General features: G+C 32.9%; 2 protein-coding genes across 3 annotated transcripts; one reads left to right on the forward strand and one right to left on the reverse strand.

Moving 5' to 3' along the window:
* Nucleotides 1–3,443: 3,443 nt before the first annotated feature.
* On the forward strand, nt 3,444–7,257 carry LOC111283983 (uncharacterized). The gene is made up of 6 exons (XM_022872692.2): nt 3,444–3,830; nt 3,982–4,114; nt 4,351–4,454; nt 5,496–5,667; nt 5,754–5,894; nt 5,970–7,257. Exons 1-6 carry the CDS (start codon nt 3,781–3,783, stop codon nt 6,972–6,974), a joined length of 1,605 nt encoding a protein of 534 aa, XP_022728427.1. The 5' UTR covers nt 3,444–3,780; the 3' UTR covers nt 6,975–7,257.
* A 305-nt stretch (nt 7,258–7,562) lies between these two features.
* On the reverse strand, nt 7,563–14,220 carry LOC111283981 (somatic embryogenesis receptor kinase 2-like). Of its 2 annotated transcripts, none has more exons than XM_022872690.2 (11): nt 13,694–14,220; nt 12,584–12,716; nt 12,394–12,465; nt 11,208–11,351; nt 10,437–10,508; nt 10,248–10,319; nt 10,039–10,151; nt 9,539–9,670; nt 9,109–9,450; nt 8,556–8,950; nt 7,563–8,266 (listed from the first exon to the last, which is right to left on the reverse strand). In XM_022872690.2, exons 1-11 carry the CDS (start codon nt 13,785–13,787, stop codon nt 7,952–7,954), a joined length of 1,884 nt encoding a protein of 627 aa, XP_022728425.1. In that variant the 5' UTR covers nt 13,788–14,220; the 3' UTR covers nt 7,563–7,951. The 2 variants fall into 2 exon arrangements, with proteins under 2 accessions (XP_022728425.1, XP_022728426.1); XM_022872691.2 differs by having other exon boundaries at nt 11,208–11,339; nt 13,694–14,188.
* Nucleotides 14,221–15,172: the final 952 nt, after the last annotated feature.

The following is a 15,172-nucleotide window of genomic DNA, read 5'->3' on the forward strand; positions in this document are numbered from 1 at the left end:
CATGAGGGGATCGATCTTGTCAATGGCTGGGTGATTGTCTCCTATTTTGCACTCCACTCACTAATTTGATCATATCTTGAGTTTTATAAATCCAAATCACAAACCATTTAAAGATTTAGAAACTAGACTTAAAGGGCTTTCTATCCATGTAAAATTCATCACCTAATATTGAGTACGAATTATAGTAAATTTTCAAATTTACCCCTTGTGCAGTTTTTTTGACAACTGTAGAGTATCTAGTAAAAATTTAAAATCTTTTCTTAAAAAATTTGAATTTTGATTTTGTTTAATCCATTAGAAAGTAGACTCAAAGAGCTTTCCAACCATATAAAATTCAAATATTAAAACTTTGTGAATTAATACAGAAAAATAAAATAAGTTCAATGTTGGAAAACTTTATTCTTGTAAAATAGCTTTCTTAAGTTAATCTTTTTCTCAAAACTAATATTATCAAAATTGTATTAAGTCTAAAATAAATAAATTCACTTTAAAAACAACAATTGGACTTTCATTTAAGCTCAAATAAGTAATCTTTAAAGATAAATTTGGTTTGAGAAATATGAAACCAAGAAAGGTTTGTTTAAACTTTGAAAATCATATTATTTATTTAGTACCAAAATATAAAACTTAAAAACATGTACTAAATAAATCTTTTTCAAAATTTTGATCAAGTTTATTTATCTTTAATGTTTTGTCATTTCAAAATAAGGATCAATTCAAGGCTAACACTTTGAATTTTTTGTTTTAATATATTAACTATATATGTTTATTAATATTTTATGAGTTAATCATTTTATCAGATAACATAATTAAATCTTTTTAATCCCTTAAAATAATCATTTAATTTATCATTCTTATAGTTTAGTTTGATCTCTATAACTAATTCTCTTTTTTATTTTTTTTCTATAATTTTATAATTATTATTCTCATAAATAAAAACTAATATCAAATCAAATGCAAATTTATTGCATTCCCTCCATTAATAATTACCACAATGTGATTTATTTAACATTTTAATTAGACTTTTCATTTATAGAATTAGATGACTCAAAAGGTGATGAAGCTACCAATAGCCCAAGATTGGGTCCTATCAAATTGCTATAAAAATTATTTTTCTTGATTGAAACAATAATTAATTTAATTTTCTCTCAATTTTTTTTCTTAATATGTATATAAATGATTAATTTATATCTCAAGGTTATTCAATCTTTTTAATAATATTAAATTACTCACTTTTTTATGTCCTCAAGATGATTAAATAACCTAATGTGAATTATTCTAAGTAAAAAATTACCAAGGGAAGCAAAATTAATTATTTTTGGTAAATTTTTTTTGAAGTGTAACAAAATTCATAAAAACTATATTTTGAATGCATTTATGCCAAAGTTACATTTATCCATGAAAATTTTGTATTGGTAATGTTGGAAATGAAATCATTATAAGTTGCATAGGTTTACATAACAAGTTTGCTATTTTTAGAATTGAAATTTTCTTAGGAAAACATGACAAGTATTAAGGTTGGGAATTTATTTTATTTTTTAAGATTATGTATTTTAATATTTTATATAATGAAAATTTATGAATAATAAAATTTTTAAATAAAAAAAATTTTAAGCTTTCAATTGATAGAATATAAAATTATATTCAATTGATGGAAACACTAGTGAAAAATTATTCTACCCAAAAAAATAGACAAAAAAAATTGATTAGTTATGCATAACTCTATCATCTCCATATGGCAAAGAACGTTAGTGTTATATGATGTTTTAGTGAAAAATATATAAATATATTGATTTCAAATTTCTTTATATATTGATTTCAAATTTCTTTAGGATTAATATGAAATTCTTTTATTTGAAAAAAATATTGTGTACTCATTTATTTTCTCTTTTATATCAATTGAAAAATATTATGTGTTATATAAAAATTATCATATTTAGGTCATATGTCTTTTTCATTTGAGATTGTCATATTAAGTAATCTAAGTTCAAAAGAAGTGAAATTCATCAAATTAATTATCACTTTGTATCTAAAATAAAAAAATTATTATAAATTATAATTTAACTAAACTTAAAAGTAATTTAAAGGTATTTATTAACAAAATTTATTTAATAAATTTTTATTTAATTATGTAATTAATATTTCAATCATTTTAAAATTTGACTTTTTATAATTTCAAGTTGGGTTTTATTAGAACCACCCAAAAGAATAAAAGGTACAAATAAGTTTTTAAGAAGAAAATTGATATGGACGGTAATGTACAAACATATAAAGTCAGGCTAGTTGTGAAAGGGTATAATCAAAAACAAAAAATTGATTTTGATGAAATCCTTTTACCAATGGCCATGTTAAAATTCATTAAGATTTTGCTTGCTATTGCCGTATACCATGATTATGAGATATAGGAAATGGATGTCAAAACGGCATTCTTTAATGGGATTTTTGCAAGAAGACGTACACATGACACAACCTGAAGGTTTTGAATCCAAAGAAAATGCAAACATGGTATGTAAGTTTCAAAAGCTTATCTATTGATTTAAGTAAGCATCAAAGAGTTAGAATATACGTTTTGATGAAGCAATTATAAAATTCGAATTCATAAAAAATATAAATAAACCATATGTATATAAGAAGATAAGTGAGAGTGCAATCATTTTTATAGTGCTATATGTGGATGACATATTACTTATAGAAAATGATATACCTAGGTTATGATATACCAAGATTTGGTTATCAAAAAAGTTTTCTATAAAGGATTTGAGAGAAACAACATACATCTTAGACATAAGGATCTATAGATATAGATTAAAGAGGTTACTTGATCTCTCACAATCCGAATATATAGACAAAGTGCTAAAGATGTTTAGTATGAAAGAATCCAAAAAAAGATTTTTGTTAGTGTCGCATGGAATAAATTTTTTCAAAGACATGTACCTTAAGATACAACTTGAGAAAAATAGTATGAATAAAATTTCATATGCTGTGACAATTGAATCTATTATGCATGGTATGCTATATGTAAACCTGATATTTCGTATGCTTTAAATATAACAAGTAGATATCAAATGAATCTAGTTAAATGTCATTAGAAGGCTGTGAAAACAATCCCTTTAGAAGAATTAATGATGTATTTCTTATCTATGATAAAGTTGAATCCTTATTTAAGGGAAGGCCGAGCTATTTGTTATGATCGTAGGCTTTGTATCAGTAGTTGTGTCTGAACCCAAACCCGTTATCTAATTTAGTGGCAAGGTTTGTTGATTTCGTGCAATATAATTTTTTATCAATTTAAATTTAATAACTTTATGAAACTTTATCATATTTTTTATCGAATTTAATTTTAAAATAGAAAAAATATTTTATTTATCATCAAACTCGTTTTGGGAGGGTTTAGTTCGATTCCTAAATCCTTTATTTATTTTTAATATTTTTTTTTTTAAAATGAAGAGGCAAATCGTTTATTCGATTTTCTTTTTTTATGAAAAAATAACAAAGAGAAAAAGCCATAGTCCATAAGCAATCTTCTTTCCAACGACGACGAGAGGACGCGTCTTATCCTCGTAATAAAAAATCAAGATCAAAATGAAAAAAATTAAACTATCTATAAATTTCTCCCTTACTACTTATTCATATAATAAATTATAATCCAAGATCAGAAAGCTTAATCCTAGTTAATTTCCTCCTTTTCAAACTATCTATAAATACCGAACCATTTTGCCAAGCCTTTTTTTATTCCTAATTTTTAGGTCTCGATTTTTGCTGTGATCTCATCTTTCCATCATGTCTATGCTGGATTCCTTTTTCAACAAAAGCTTTAAAGCTGCTAAATGGTAATTCTTCATTTTCCCTTTCTTACTTTTGAAAATATTCGTTTTTTTTTTTTTTTTGGTGTTGATCAATATTTCAATTAGTTGTTTACATAATTATTTAGAAGATGTCGAGTTTGACATTGTTTTGGGGGTGTGGGTGGGAAATATGCAGCAAAACTTTACTAAAGTTAACAATTCCGCGGATAAAATTGTTGAGGAATAGGAGAGAAATTCAGATAAAGCAGATGCGCCGCGACATTGCCAACCTTCTTCAAACTGGCCAAGAGGCTACTGCTCGAATTCGGGTATATATATGATTTTGATCATTCATATATGCTTAATTTTTTATCATCTAAATATGCTGTTTTTACTATTTAGTTAAGTGCAGTATATGGGTTTTTTATCATCTAAATTTTTGCTGTTTTAAGAAGGTAGTCATAGTTCTTTACTGCTTGTTTACTTTTACTCAACTTCTAGAACATGATTACTTATAAAAGTAGTTGATAGTTTTTAAGAGGCAATGCTTGGATTTACATTTCAGGTGGAGCATATAATACGGGAAGAGAATATGATGGCTGCGCAGGAGATCCTTGAGCTGTTTTGTGAGCTTATTGCCGTCCGTCTTCCAATCATCGAGACTCAAAGGTTATTGCCTTACCTTTCTGCATTCTTTTTTTTTTTTTTTCCTTAATGTTTAAAATTTTGGATCTGCGTATCAATTGCTTTGCTTTGGTTCTGAACCTGTTTGGTAGGCTTGATTTCGCAATGTAACTAGGTTGCAATATCAACATAGATTAGATTTAGGTTGAAGGATGGGACCAAATATTTGGTGGAGTTTGGAAGTTGAATGAAAAAGTAGTTTGACCTAATTGTTCAGTGTGAGGATTGTGTCAATAAAAGAAGAGTGAGTAACCTAAGCCCAGGGTTATGTGACAAACAAAAATATCGCATTCTAAATTTTTATTTGAAATTATCGATTTACCTTGAAACTCTAGACTTATTACCCCATTTAAACCTTTAATGAGCTGCTAATGCCTAATGTTCTGCTATTCTCATACTTCAGTTAGCCAGCATCCAACATGGGAGATGATAAGGAAAAGTAGGGAAATGAGGGTAAACTGCCACAAAAGGAGGGGGGGGGGGGGGGGGGGGAGGGGATGAAGTGGCATACACATGCAGAGAAACATGACTGCTAAAGTATCATCTTTGATATGGTTTCTTTGAATGTGATTCAAAAATTCGCTATAATTGTCATGATATCTTTCTACTATGCATTGCCATGCCAATATTAAAATCTTGGGCTGCTTTGGCAATTGCTTAAGTGAAGCATTAGCTCTGCTGCCTGAGCTCAAGTGCATTTTGGAGGTAGATTAAGTCTCTTCCTAGGTTATTATTAGTGCATGTTACTTAAATAATATAGCTTGATGCAATTCACTAGAACTTTTACAGTGTCAATCCAACACTGTCAATGTTGTCTGCACTTGTTGCTATGACTAACTCTGTTAGATTAATGAATGACATTGTTTGCAAAAATGCTGTGTTTGTATAATTTGGATCTCAGATCTATTATATCCTCCTTACACAAGAAGTTGATGTGCTATAGAATTTTTGAAGTTGCTCAAAAAAAAAGGTTAAGAACACAGTGCTTCTTGTACAATGAAAATTTGAAGAATCATCCTTTTTCAGGGAATGTCCTCTAGATTTGAAAGAAGCAATATCTAGTGTTTGTTTTGCTGCACCAAGATGTGCCGATCTACCAGAGTTGCTGCAGGTTCAAATGCTATTCATTTCCAAGTATGGAAAGGAATTTGTATCAGCTGCAACTGAGCTGAGGCCAGATTGTGGTGTTAATCGTCAGGTATTATAAGTTTTTAAGGTTGACCGCTTATTTTCATTTTGTATTTTTTTTCTTACAGTTGATATCGTCATAAATTCTAAATGCAGTTGATAGAATTGTTATCTGTACGTGCTCCTTCGCCCGAAACAAAGTTGAAGCTTCTGAAAGAAATTGCTGAAGAGCATGAGTTGGATTGGGATCCAGCTTCCACTGAGACTGAGTTTTTCAAACCACACGAAGATTTATTGGTAAGTAAATTTTGGAGACCATGTTTACTCTTGTTCTCTGTTCCTGTCTCATTGAATGTGTCTTTTTTTTGTCAGAATGGTCCAACACAGTTTGTCAGTGGGTCTATGCTGCCCCTTCCTGCAGAGAAACATGATGAAACATTGAATTCTGCTCCTGTTCATGCCCAAAATGAGCAGCCTGATTCTGAAACAGACATTGAGCCATTAGATTTTCCTGAAGTTCCTAAGGTTCCATTGCGGCCAAGCACAAATGCCTCATCAGCACAAGCAATTGACCCACCTTCACCAGCTACTCCAGACCCTGAAATTGATCGTGGATCATCTAGATATTCTGGAGCTTCTGGATACGTGTTACAAATGTCATCTTTGATGCCCGATATGCTAATGCAAGAAAACTCAGTTGCTAAAGAAAATGAAATGCCCAATGATCCAGCTGGAGCCAAAGAAAAAAAACAGTTTCTGCCATTCATTTCTCCTCCATCAGTATCTTCTGCATCAATTTCTGCAGGACCAAGCGATCCACCACCTGCTATTTCGAGGACAAAAAGTGAGGCCAATGTAGATCTACAGGATGTTTTAGCTGCTGCTCAGGTAGCTGCTGAATCTGCTGAGCGTGCAGCAGCTGCAGCTCGCTCAGCAGCAAGTCTTGCACAGGTCAGAATTGCTGAACTTACCCAGAAAAAGACTGACCAGGTCGTTGAGAGTTGCAGCTCTGAGAACCTTTTTCATACAGATATTCCTCATCAACCAGCTAGTACAGAAAAGCCAAATTTTGATAATCAAAGCTCTTTTAGTGATCCTGATGATGTTTTATGCTCTCTGGACTCCCATCTGGTACATCAGGAACAGGAGCACCAAGGATCAGAGATAGCAGATCTTCCTTCAGTCGACAAACTAAAAGTAGGTTTTGATTCACCAGTTTCCAGTGAACATGTTCTTGAACAAGACCATCTTCAACATCAACCGCAGAGATTACCTTCAATGGATGATGAATTCTTCTCATATCCAAACCTTTTTTCCAGGCAGAATTCAAACCTTGGATCTGGTGGTTCTTCTAAAGATAATTACCATCCTCATTAGTCATTATTAAGGCTACCATGCCTGTTCAGCTTATTTTGGGTCTTTCCTTGAGTGGATTTGAATTAATATAACAGTTTTACTATGTTGTGTTAAATCGTTTTCTTTGTGAAGTATTGAGGTTGTTAGATATCCTAAAGTTTAAGTTTGTGTATCAAGGCTGTCCTGGTACAGCAAAAAGAAGTTTTAGCTGCCCTTTTAAAGTTGAGAAGCTTTCTGAGAAATCTTTCACTGTACTGTGGTTCAAAACAACCGATGCTTTGGAAATAAAAGTTTCTTTCTCTCACTAGCTTCAATAAGGCCATTAGTAGTTGAACGTGTTTAGAATTTCCTTTTAAACTGTAACTATAAAAAAAAAAAAAAAAGGTACCATAAAAGAATTTAACTGTAAGTAGCGAGGTAGAGAAAAGAGACAGGAAAGCCAAACCCCATTTTCGGGCGATAGCGGTGATTAGAAGCATAACACCCTAGTTACGATTGTTGGCTCAAACTGACAATCTCAAATGGCAAAAAAAAAAAAAAAAAAAACCCCACAACACCTCTAGGCTGCGTATGTAACTACTGATTACAGAAAAGAAATACTCAAGTTTAAGCCATGCAAAGCTATAAACACGTACTGGCATTCAAAAACAATTAAATCCCCTAGAAAATTCCATGCATGGGATCCCAAAACCCCTTTGGCATGTCACAAACTGTATGGAAGAATTAAACTAGGAGAAACGACGTGCATATATGGGTTAGGCTGCCGCAGCTGCAACTGTCTGGAAACATCATGAGCATGGCTCCCTCAAACTGCAGCAGAAGATACAAGTTGCACCTCAACAAAGCTAACTATCCACAAAATGTAATGAATACAATGCAGAATGGACATACAGGAGACATAAATCAGGATATGGTCATTAAATAAAAAAAGAAAAAAAATTATCATAAACAATAACTAGTGAAAACTTTTCCCTCTCTTTTCTGTAGCTATGCCATGGTCACCTCGGACCAGATAACTCAACAGCATGCAGATTGTCGGTTGAGTCAACGATCCAATCAGAATTAGGATGAGGGGCCAGCTCCACCTCCTGCCGTAGCACTTCAACCTTTTGCCACTCATCCCACCTCTCAGCTAACCCATCACCTTCAAGCATTCTTACTACTTCTGACATCTTCGGCCGGTCCATTGGGGAACCTTGTGTGCATAGCAAAGCAACCTGGATTAACTGCTCTACCTCAGTTTCGACATAATTGCTCTGGAGATCAGGATCAACTAGCATTTCCAACTTCTTCTCCTTCAGAAGTCCTTTGACCTGAAAAGAAAAAAAATGCTCAAGCGAATCAGCTCGGCTCAAGGCTTAGAACATTTAGGCTAACCTAGTTTTTTTATCATTATCTCAAGGCATCAAAACTACATCAATCCAACTGGTTTTCACATATCACCAAGGTCAAGACATGAATAATATTGAGAATCAGGCAGGTGTCAAGCAAGCAATTGAACAGTTGCTGAATTAGTATTTAAGCAGATTAGAGAACAGATTTAAGCAAATTAATTAGAATGAAGATTAAGATAGCAAAAAAACGAAAACATTATATGCATACCCAATCAAGCAACATGACATCATCATCATTTGCAAGCCGAGCAAGATCAAAGGCCCGCTGTCCTGTGATAAGCTCCAGAAGCATGATACCGTAACCAAAAACATCAGTTTTCTCTGAGGATTTTCCAGTAGAGAGATACTCTGGAGCAATATGTCCAATTGTGCCTCGCACAGCAGTAGTTACATGGGTATCCTTGTAATCCATGAGTTTAGCCAACCCAAAGTCACCAACAACAGCTTCAAACTCCTCATCCAACAAAATATTTGCAGCTTTCACATCACGATGAATGATCTTTGGGTCACAATGATCATGCAAATAAGAAAGACCTCTAGCAGATCCCAATGCAATTCTCTTCCGTGTCGGCCAATCAAGTGGTAGTTGTGATGGAGGGCGTTCTATAAGAATGCATCAATAAAACATGAAAATTTACTAAAGCTGGAAAGCAAGGCTAGATGTTGCACTGATTATGATTATAACAATTTCAACAAATAAACCCCCCACCCCTTTCAAAGAAAAAATGAGGAATTGGAGAACAAATGCTCATTGGCTTCACCTCTTAGACATGATGCAACACTTCCATTAGCCATGTAGGGATAAACAAGTAGCCGTTCAGTTGGCGTCATACAAAACCCACGCAGCCTGAGGAGATTCCTATGCACAGCCATGCTGATCATCTCTACCTCTGTTTGAAACTGTAACTCCCCCCCAGGTGTACGCTCTTCTTTCAATCTTTTCACAGCAACCAGTGAACCATCAGCTAACCGTCCTTTGTAAACCTTACCAAATCCACCTCTACCCAGAATGTTTTTGTTGCTAAAACTATCAGTGGCAACTTGTAGTTCTCGCAGTGAAAACCTCTTAAGCTGCCCCAAATGGACTTCTGGATCCTCCTCAGCTGCAAAGAGATGTAAACTGGTGAATATTATAACTGTCACCCCAACTTGAACCCTTGAACCCAGTAAATTTTCATTTATAGCACTAACCAGGTACATCAAAGAAAAATTCTTGAGGTTTCCGCCGACGCCACCATGCAAATGCAATTGCAGGTGCAGCAAACAATAAGGCAGCACCTGCTGCAACTCCTCCAGCTATTGCACCAGTAACACTATTCCCACCTAAAAAATGATATGATGAAGAAATTAGAATATCCAATGCTTACGTCTTGGCAGAATCAAAGTTCATAAGGACACAGTTCATTTGAACTTCAGAAGTAAAGAACTGGAGTGCAAGCTGAGATGAGATTCAACCAGAAGAAAAGGGGAAGGACATTACTTTCAGCTCATTGATGATACGTACATGCCACAAAATTAGAGATTATATGGGGGATTAAAATGCTAAAAATCAATTGGAAGATTATTGTACATTGTCAAATGGAACTAATAGAGTCTACTTGACAGCAAGAATAGTATAAAAAAACACTGCATAAAGAACCATGAAAGGCAGCTCAACAGATTCGAAATATTTCACATGAAAGGAAGATTACTAGGTGAAGAAATTGGTGGTGGTGGAACAAAAGGAGGAGGAGGAGAAAACGGAGGAGATCCTGGGCAAGGACGTCCAGTAACGGGGCCACACAGATCCAAGTTGTTAGCAAAACTGCATATGGAACAGCAAACACCTAAGCAAGGTACCCAAATTTGTCAGCCAAGTAAAGCAGCATGCAGATCACAAAAAAAAAAAAAAAAACAAAACCTGATGGGTGTGAATAGCGAGAAGGAGCCATTATCTGGAACCTCTCCAGAGAGATGATTATTTGATAGATCCCTGCATTTCACAATGCAATTCAAGGATACATAACTTACGTACTAATGATTATATCTTAGAAGGGAAAAAGGGGGCAGAGTGAGATATCTTGACATAAGAAGTAAGGTTGGAACTCACAGGACTTGAAGTGCTGTAATATTAGTTAATGACATAGGAATAGGACCTGTCAAGCTGTTGTTGTTAAGCCGGCTATCCTTGCACAAACATTTCAATAACAAAAGAAGTTAAGAGCTAAATAATTCAAGAAATTCTATATTACGCAAACTTTGACCAACAACAGCTGTAATAATCACACTTAATTACTTAAACAAGAAAAGCTTTTTGTTTTATGCATCAGTTGCTCAACCAGTATCCTTTGTGTAGATGTGAGTGAATGTATGATACTTGGAAATATACCAATGCCAAACTTGCAGATCATTTTTGCTGGTTGGAATTAACCATGGAAACTGTTAAACTAACTTTTAAATGTCAAAAGAAGTTTCCATTACTCCTGGATTATTTGTAAACTGAAAATTTAAGTAAACATCTTGCACTGAAAACTTGACCAAAGTCCAGATAGTTGTAGTTGATGAAATGAAAAGCAATGAACTTGTATATGCTGTAATATATTATGAAAATACTTTCTGAATACTAAAGGTGGGATGGGGGTGGAGGGGGGCTGTAATATCTTATACTTGATTATTTCTTAAAATAACAAATACTAGAAAATAACTTGTTTATGTTCCTTTGTCTATTCTAAGTTAGGTAAACTTCAGTTTGGTACCAGTTACATAATTCTAGAAATAAAGAGTTAGATTCTCAGTGCAACTCAACATGTAATAAACAAATCAGCTGTCATACCCAGAAAAAAAAAAGGGAAAAAATTAGCAGCAACATCAATATACTTACAGGAATCGCAATTTTGACAGCCTGCCCAAGGATTCAGGAATAAGACCACTGAAACTATTCAAGTAAAGATCCAAGCTCACCAAGCTAGTCAAATTCCCAAGATCACTAGGAATTGGTCCACTTATATTATTGCTGTAAAGTTCCCTGGCATAAAGAAATATGTCTCAACATGCAAAAGAAATGTAATGAAATTCTAAGACAAGTAAACTGTACAACAACTTAATACTAGGATTTGGATGCACATATTGTGGGGAAATCCTAAAAGAACAGGAAGTGGCTTTCTGAAACCCATCATATCATTAAAAAAAAATATATCCTCTTGTCATGTTCAAGGGAAACAAACCAACAAGTCAAAGGGGGCAATAAGATGATTTACATAGTTCCACCCATCCCCACACAAAGCCCACCAGAAAGACCATCTTAATAACTAGACAAGAAAGAATGAATGTAAACTAGCTCCAAAATGCTTATTAATTCCTTCACTCGTCTTCACCACTATGCGTGTAATATGGGCACCTCATTTTGACAAGGGAACATACTTCCAGTTAGTAAACATATGTTGAGAACCATTTGATCCTCGTCAATAGCTACTTATTCCCAGCTGATGACCTATATAGAGTCAAACCCTTGCTTAAGAAAGCTTGTGAACCTTAACCGTACCATAAACATGAAGATCATGACAACTTGATTCTACAAGGAAAGACAATTTTCTAGTTCATTATAAATGACACCTGAATCTAGAGGTAGCCAATATGACCAACCCCATATTAAAGAAATAAGTATCCATTACAGTTACTCACAGACAGATTGATTTCAGCTGCCAAAACACCAGCAAAATCAACAATTTTAAATTTATTTTATACACTTTATTCCACTGGCAAAGGAAGACTCCCATTTGCCACGCATAGAGGAATTATAGGTTAGCCCCTTCTCAGAAATATGAATTGAATATGTCAAAGAAGTTCGATAAACTAAATGAAGCAGGTGTGACACTAAACAACTTCCTACTGGCCAAATTATTAATGAAGCTTATCTAATGTGACAATCATGGTTGTGAACCATTTCTTTCTTTTATTAACATAGAGAAAGTTAGCATTAGCATATTTTACTCAGAAGAAAGCACATCAATTCCAAACCAATTACAAAAGGAAAGCAGCTAGAATTATCAAGGCAAAGCATGACTTACAAATATTGCAAATTCTTAAGCAAGCCAAGCTGTGGTACAAGCTGACCAGACAAAGCTGCATTTCCAAGATCACTGAAAAAATGACGCAGAAGTAGACATTACACAAGTAATCATTTGCAAAATCAGTAAAACACATTTTTTTAAGTTGTAACCAACTGCTCAGAAGACATCAAAGAGCAAAAAACCTTACACTCTAATAACACTATTATCATTGTTACATGTAACATGAAACCATGTGCAGGGGTTGACAAGCGTGGGATCCCAACTCTGTAGCACATTGTTAGGATCATTTAAGTTGGTCCTTAGGCTGTGCAATGCATCACCTGTTTCAAGAAGCAAGTAAAGATGGTAAGAGGATAACATTAATTAACAATGAATATGTTATAATACATAGCATATCCAAATCAGCTACATTCAGAAAGCCTCTTCATCTCCACTCTCTAGAAGCATTACCAGGTCAATTAACAAGAAGAAATCATAGTTACTTGAAGATGCTTAAACAGTTCGAAACAGTACATGATATCAACTTTATCATACTTAAACAGTTCCAGCAACAAATCTTCTAAATTTTACAGTAACAGAAGTCGAATGTAAATAAACCATGTCCCACAATTATCCACTGAATCAACAGTTAACTAAAATAGAAGGAAAAAAAAAGAAGAAAAAGACAAGATTCTTTCACATTAAACAGTGTGAGTTTAATGACTTCTTAAGTATAATAGATCTGCTACGAAACCAGCAAGGCTTGCAAAGAACAATTTAAATTGTGCGAAACAGCCATGATTTCTACAGTATTATCAAGTCATCATTTAATGTAAGCGAAAGTACGCAACTTCTGTGATCAATTAAATATCATAATCTGCAATTTTCACAAAGGCATTCTAGAAAAAGCATTTTTCTGAGACATGTTTTCATAGTATCAATATACCCATTATAACAAAAGTAGCAAATTGGACTACCATATTATATTGTCTTAATATTGATTTACTACAAGGATCAGAATCCATAGAATCAAATTAAACATTTCTAAAGTAATCTTCCAATAGAAAAACAAAAAGAAAAAGGAAAAAAAATTCCAATCATCAGGAATATACATGCTAATTAAAGCAAACTCATTTTCATACTTAAAACCAAATGATATAACAAAATATCAAAACCCATGCTACCATAACCAACTAATGCCACAAAAAAAAGCAAGGATCAAACTCCAAAAATAATTGAACACACAAAGGACAAAAATGAGTTGCTGCAAGAAAAAGAATAGAAAAAGAGAAAAAAAAAAAAAAAGAGATATTGCCACCTTCCACATTAGCAGAAACAGGCAACAATGGATGCAGCAGCACCGAGATCAACCAAACAAACGCCCAAGACTCAAGCTTTTTGCTTCGTTCCATATGACAAACCAACTAAAAATAAAAAAGCTGAAACTTTTTTTTCAACCTTTTAAGCTTCTCAATCTAAATATCCTTAGATCCAAATAGTAAAGAAGACCACAACAACACAACATTACAACAAAAAACCAAAAATCCCTAGCTCTCAAATCCCACCATTACCGCCCAAATATCACCTCAATCAAATCCCTACCTTTGATCCCATTCCCCTCAATCAAACCATGCCTCAAAAAAGGCAACCAACATAAACATAAGCACAAAAAAGCCCCAAGCCAAAAATTGCTTCTGTATTGAACCTTTTCCTTTCAGCAAGATAAAAAAAATAAAAATTAAAAAAAAAAAGAAATGAACTTTCCTTTGTATGTTTCTCAAAACTTTCTCTTTCCAAGTTAAGTGAAGAGAGTAAGTTTGAGAGAGAAAAAAAATTGTTTTTTATTATTTTAAGTGATTTTTTTTTTATTTTGTTTTAGAGAGTGAAGCGTGCAGCAAGAGATGTGACCAAACGGTGCTGACCGTTGCCCGAAAAAACGGGTTCGCGCTATATCGTGGAAAGTGACAGGGCCATGGAGGGTAATTTGAGAAATTGGTCAAAATGATTAAGGCGGATTTCCACACAAGTAGTGTTATTTGCACTCAAAACAGTAATTTTTAATAAAATTATTTAAATATTAATTAATTAATTTTTTATTGCATAAGTTTCAAAAATATATTTTTGAAAAAAAAGTTATTCACCGAAATTGATTTTTTAAAAAATAAACACAAATTATCAAAAATTCATTTTAAAAAATTTTTACAATGTATTTGAAATTTATTTTTAGAAAATTTTTACAGTACCAAAAAATGCATTTTTGTAAAGCATTACAATTATCCAAAAATTTATTTCAAAAATAACTTTTTACTTTAATTTTTTTGTTACATTAGGTACGAGATGGTAAATTTTAATCTCTTGATCAAAATCTGGCATGAAAATATATGATGTCTCTTACTGCAATCTTCAAACAGATCTTTAATTATTTTTTTGATGTATTGACTATTTAAATCCAATAATAAAGACCTCTAATCTTTTGGTTGCACTACATATTTATTAATGTTTGCAATATTTTTAAAATTTTAACAAATGTACATTTGAAAATAATCATTAATTATGAAGAGACACTCATGCAAGTTAGCTATTACATCATGTGCAATGAACATGATTGCCTCATCATACATGGTGTAGCAACCAACTTACATAAGTACCTCTTCACACTTAATGATTCATCTTATATACATGTTTGTTAGAATTACAAAAATGTATTATAAACATTATTAAATGGATAATGTCTGGTGGCCAAAAAGTTAAAAGTCTCTACTACTAAATTTGTCAATCTACTGATAATATTATCAGA

The sequence above is a fragment of the Durio zibethinus genome, chromosome 3, assembly GCF_047325235.1.
Source record: "Durio zibethinus cultivar Kanyao isolate XHJ-2024 chromosome 3, ASM4732523v1, whole genome shotgun sequence".
In the NCBI taxonomy this organism is placed as follows: Eukaryota; Viridiplantae; Streptophyta; class Magnoliopsida; order Malvales; family Malvaceae; genus Durio; species Durio zibethinus.

Excerpts from the sequence above, each read along its gene's own strand:
- LOC111283983 (XM_022872692.2), top strand. The coding sequence starts at position 3,781 with ATGTCTATGCTGGATTCCTTTTTCAACAAAAGCTTTAAAGCTGCTAAA. Across the intron at positions 4,115-4,350 it reads AGGCTACTGCTCGAATTCGG|GTGGAGCATATAATACGGGA; the intron begins GTATATATATGA and ends TTTACATTTCAG. Across the intron at positions 4,455-5,495 it reads CCAATCATCGAGACTCAAAG|GGAATGTCCTCTAGATTTGA; the intron begins GTTATTGCCTTA and ends ATCCTTTTTCAG.
- LOC111283981 (XM_022872690.2), bottom strand. The coding sequence starts at position 13,787 with ATGGAACGAAGCAAAAAGCTTGAGTCTTGGGCGTTTGTTTGGTTGATC. Across the intron at positions 11,352-12,393 it reads CTTAAGAATTTGCAATATTT|GGAACTTTACAGCAATAATA; the intron begins GTAAGTCATGCT and ends TCTTTATGCCAG. Across the intron at positions 10,320-10,436 it reads ATTACAGCACTTCAAGTCCT|GGATCTATCAAATAATCATC; the intron begins GTGAGTTCCAAC and ends TGTGAAATGCAG.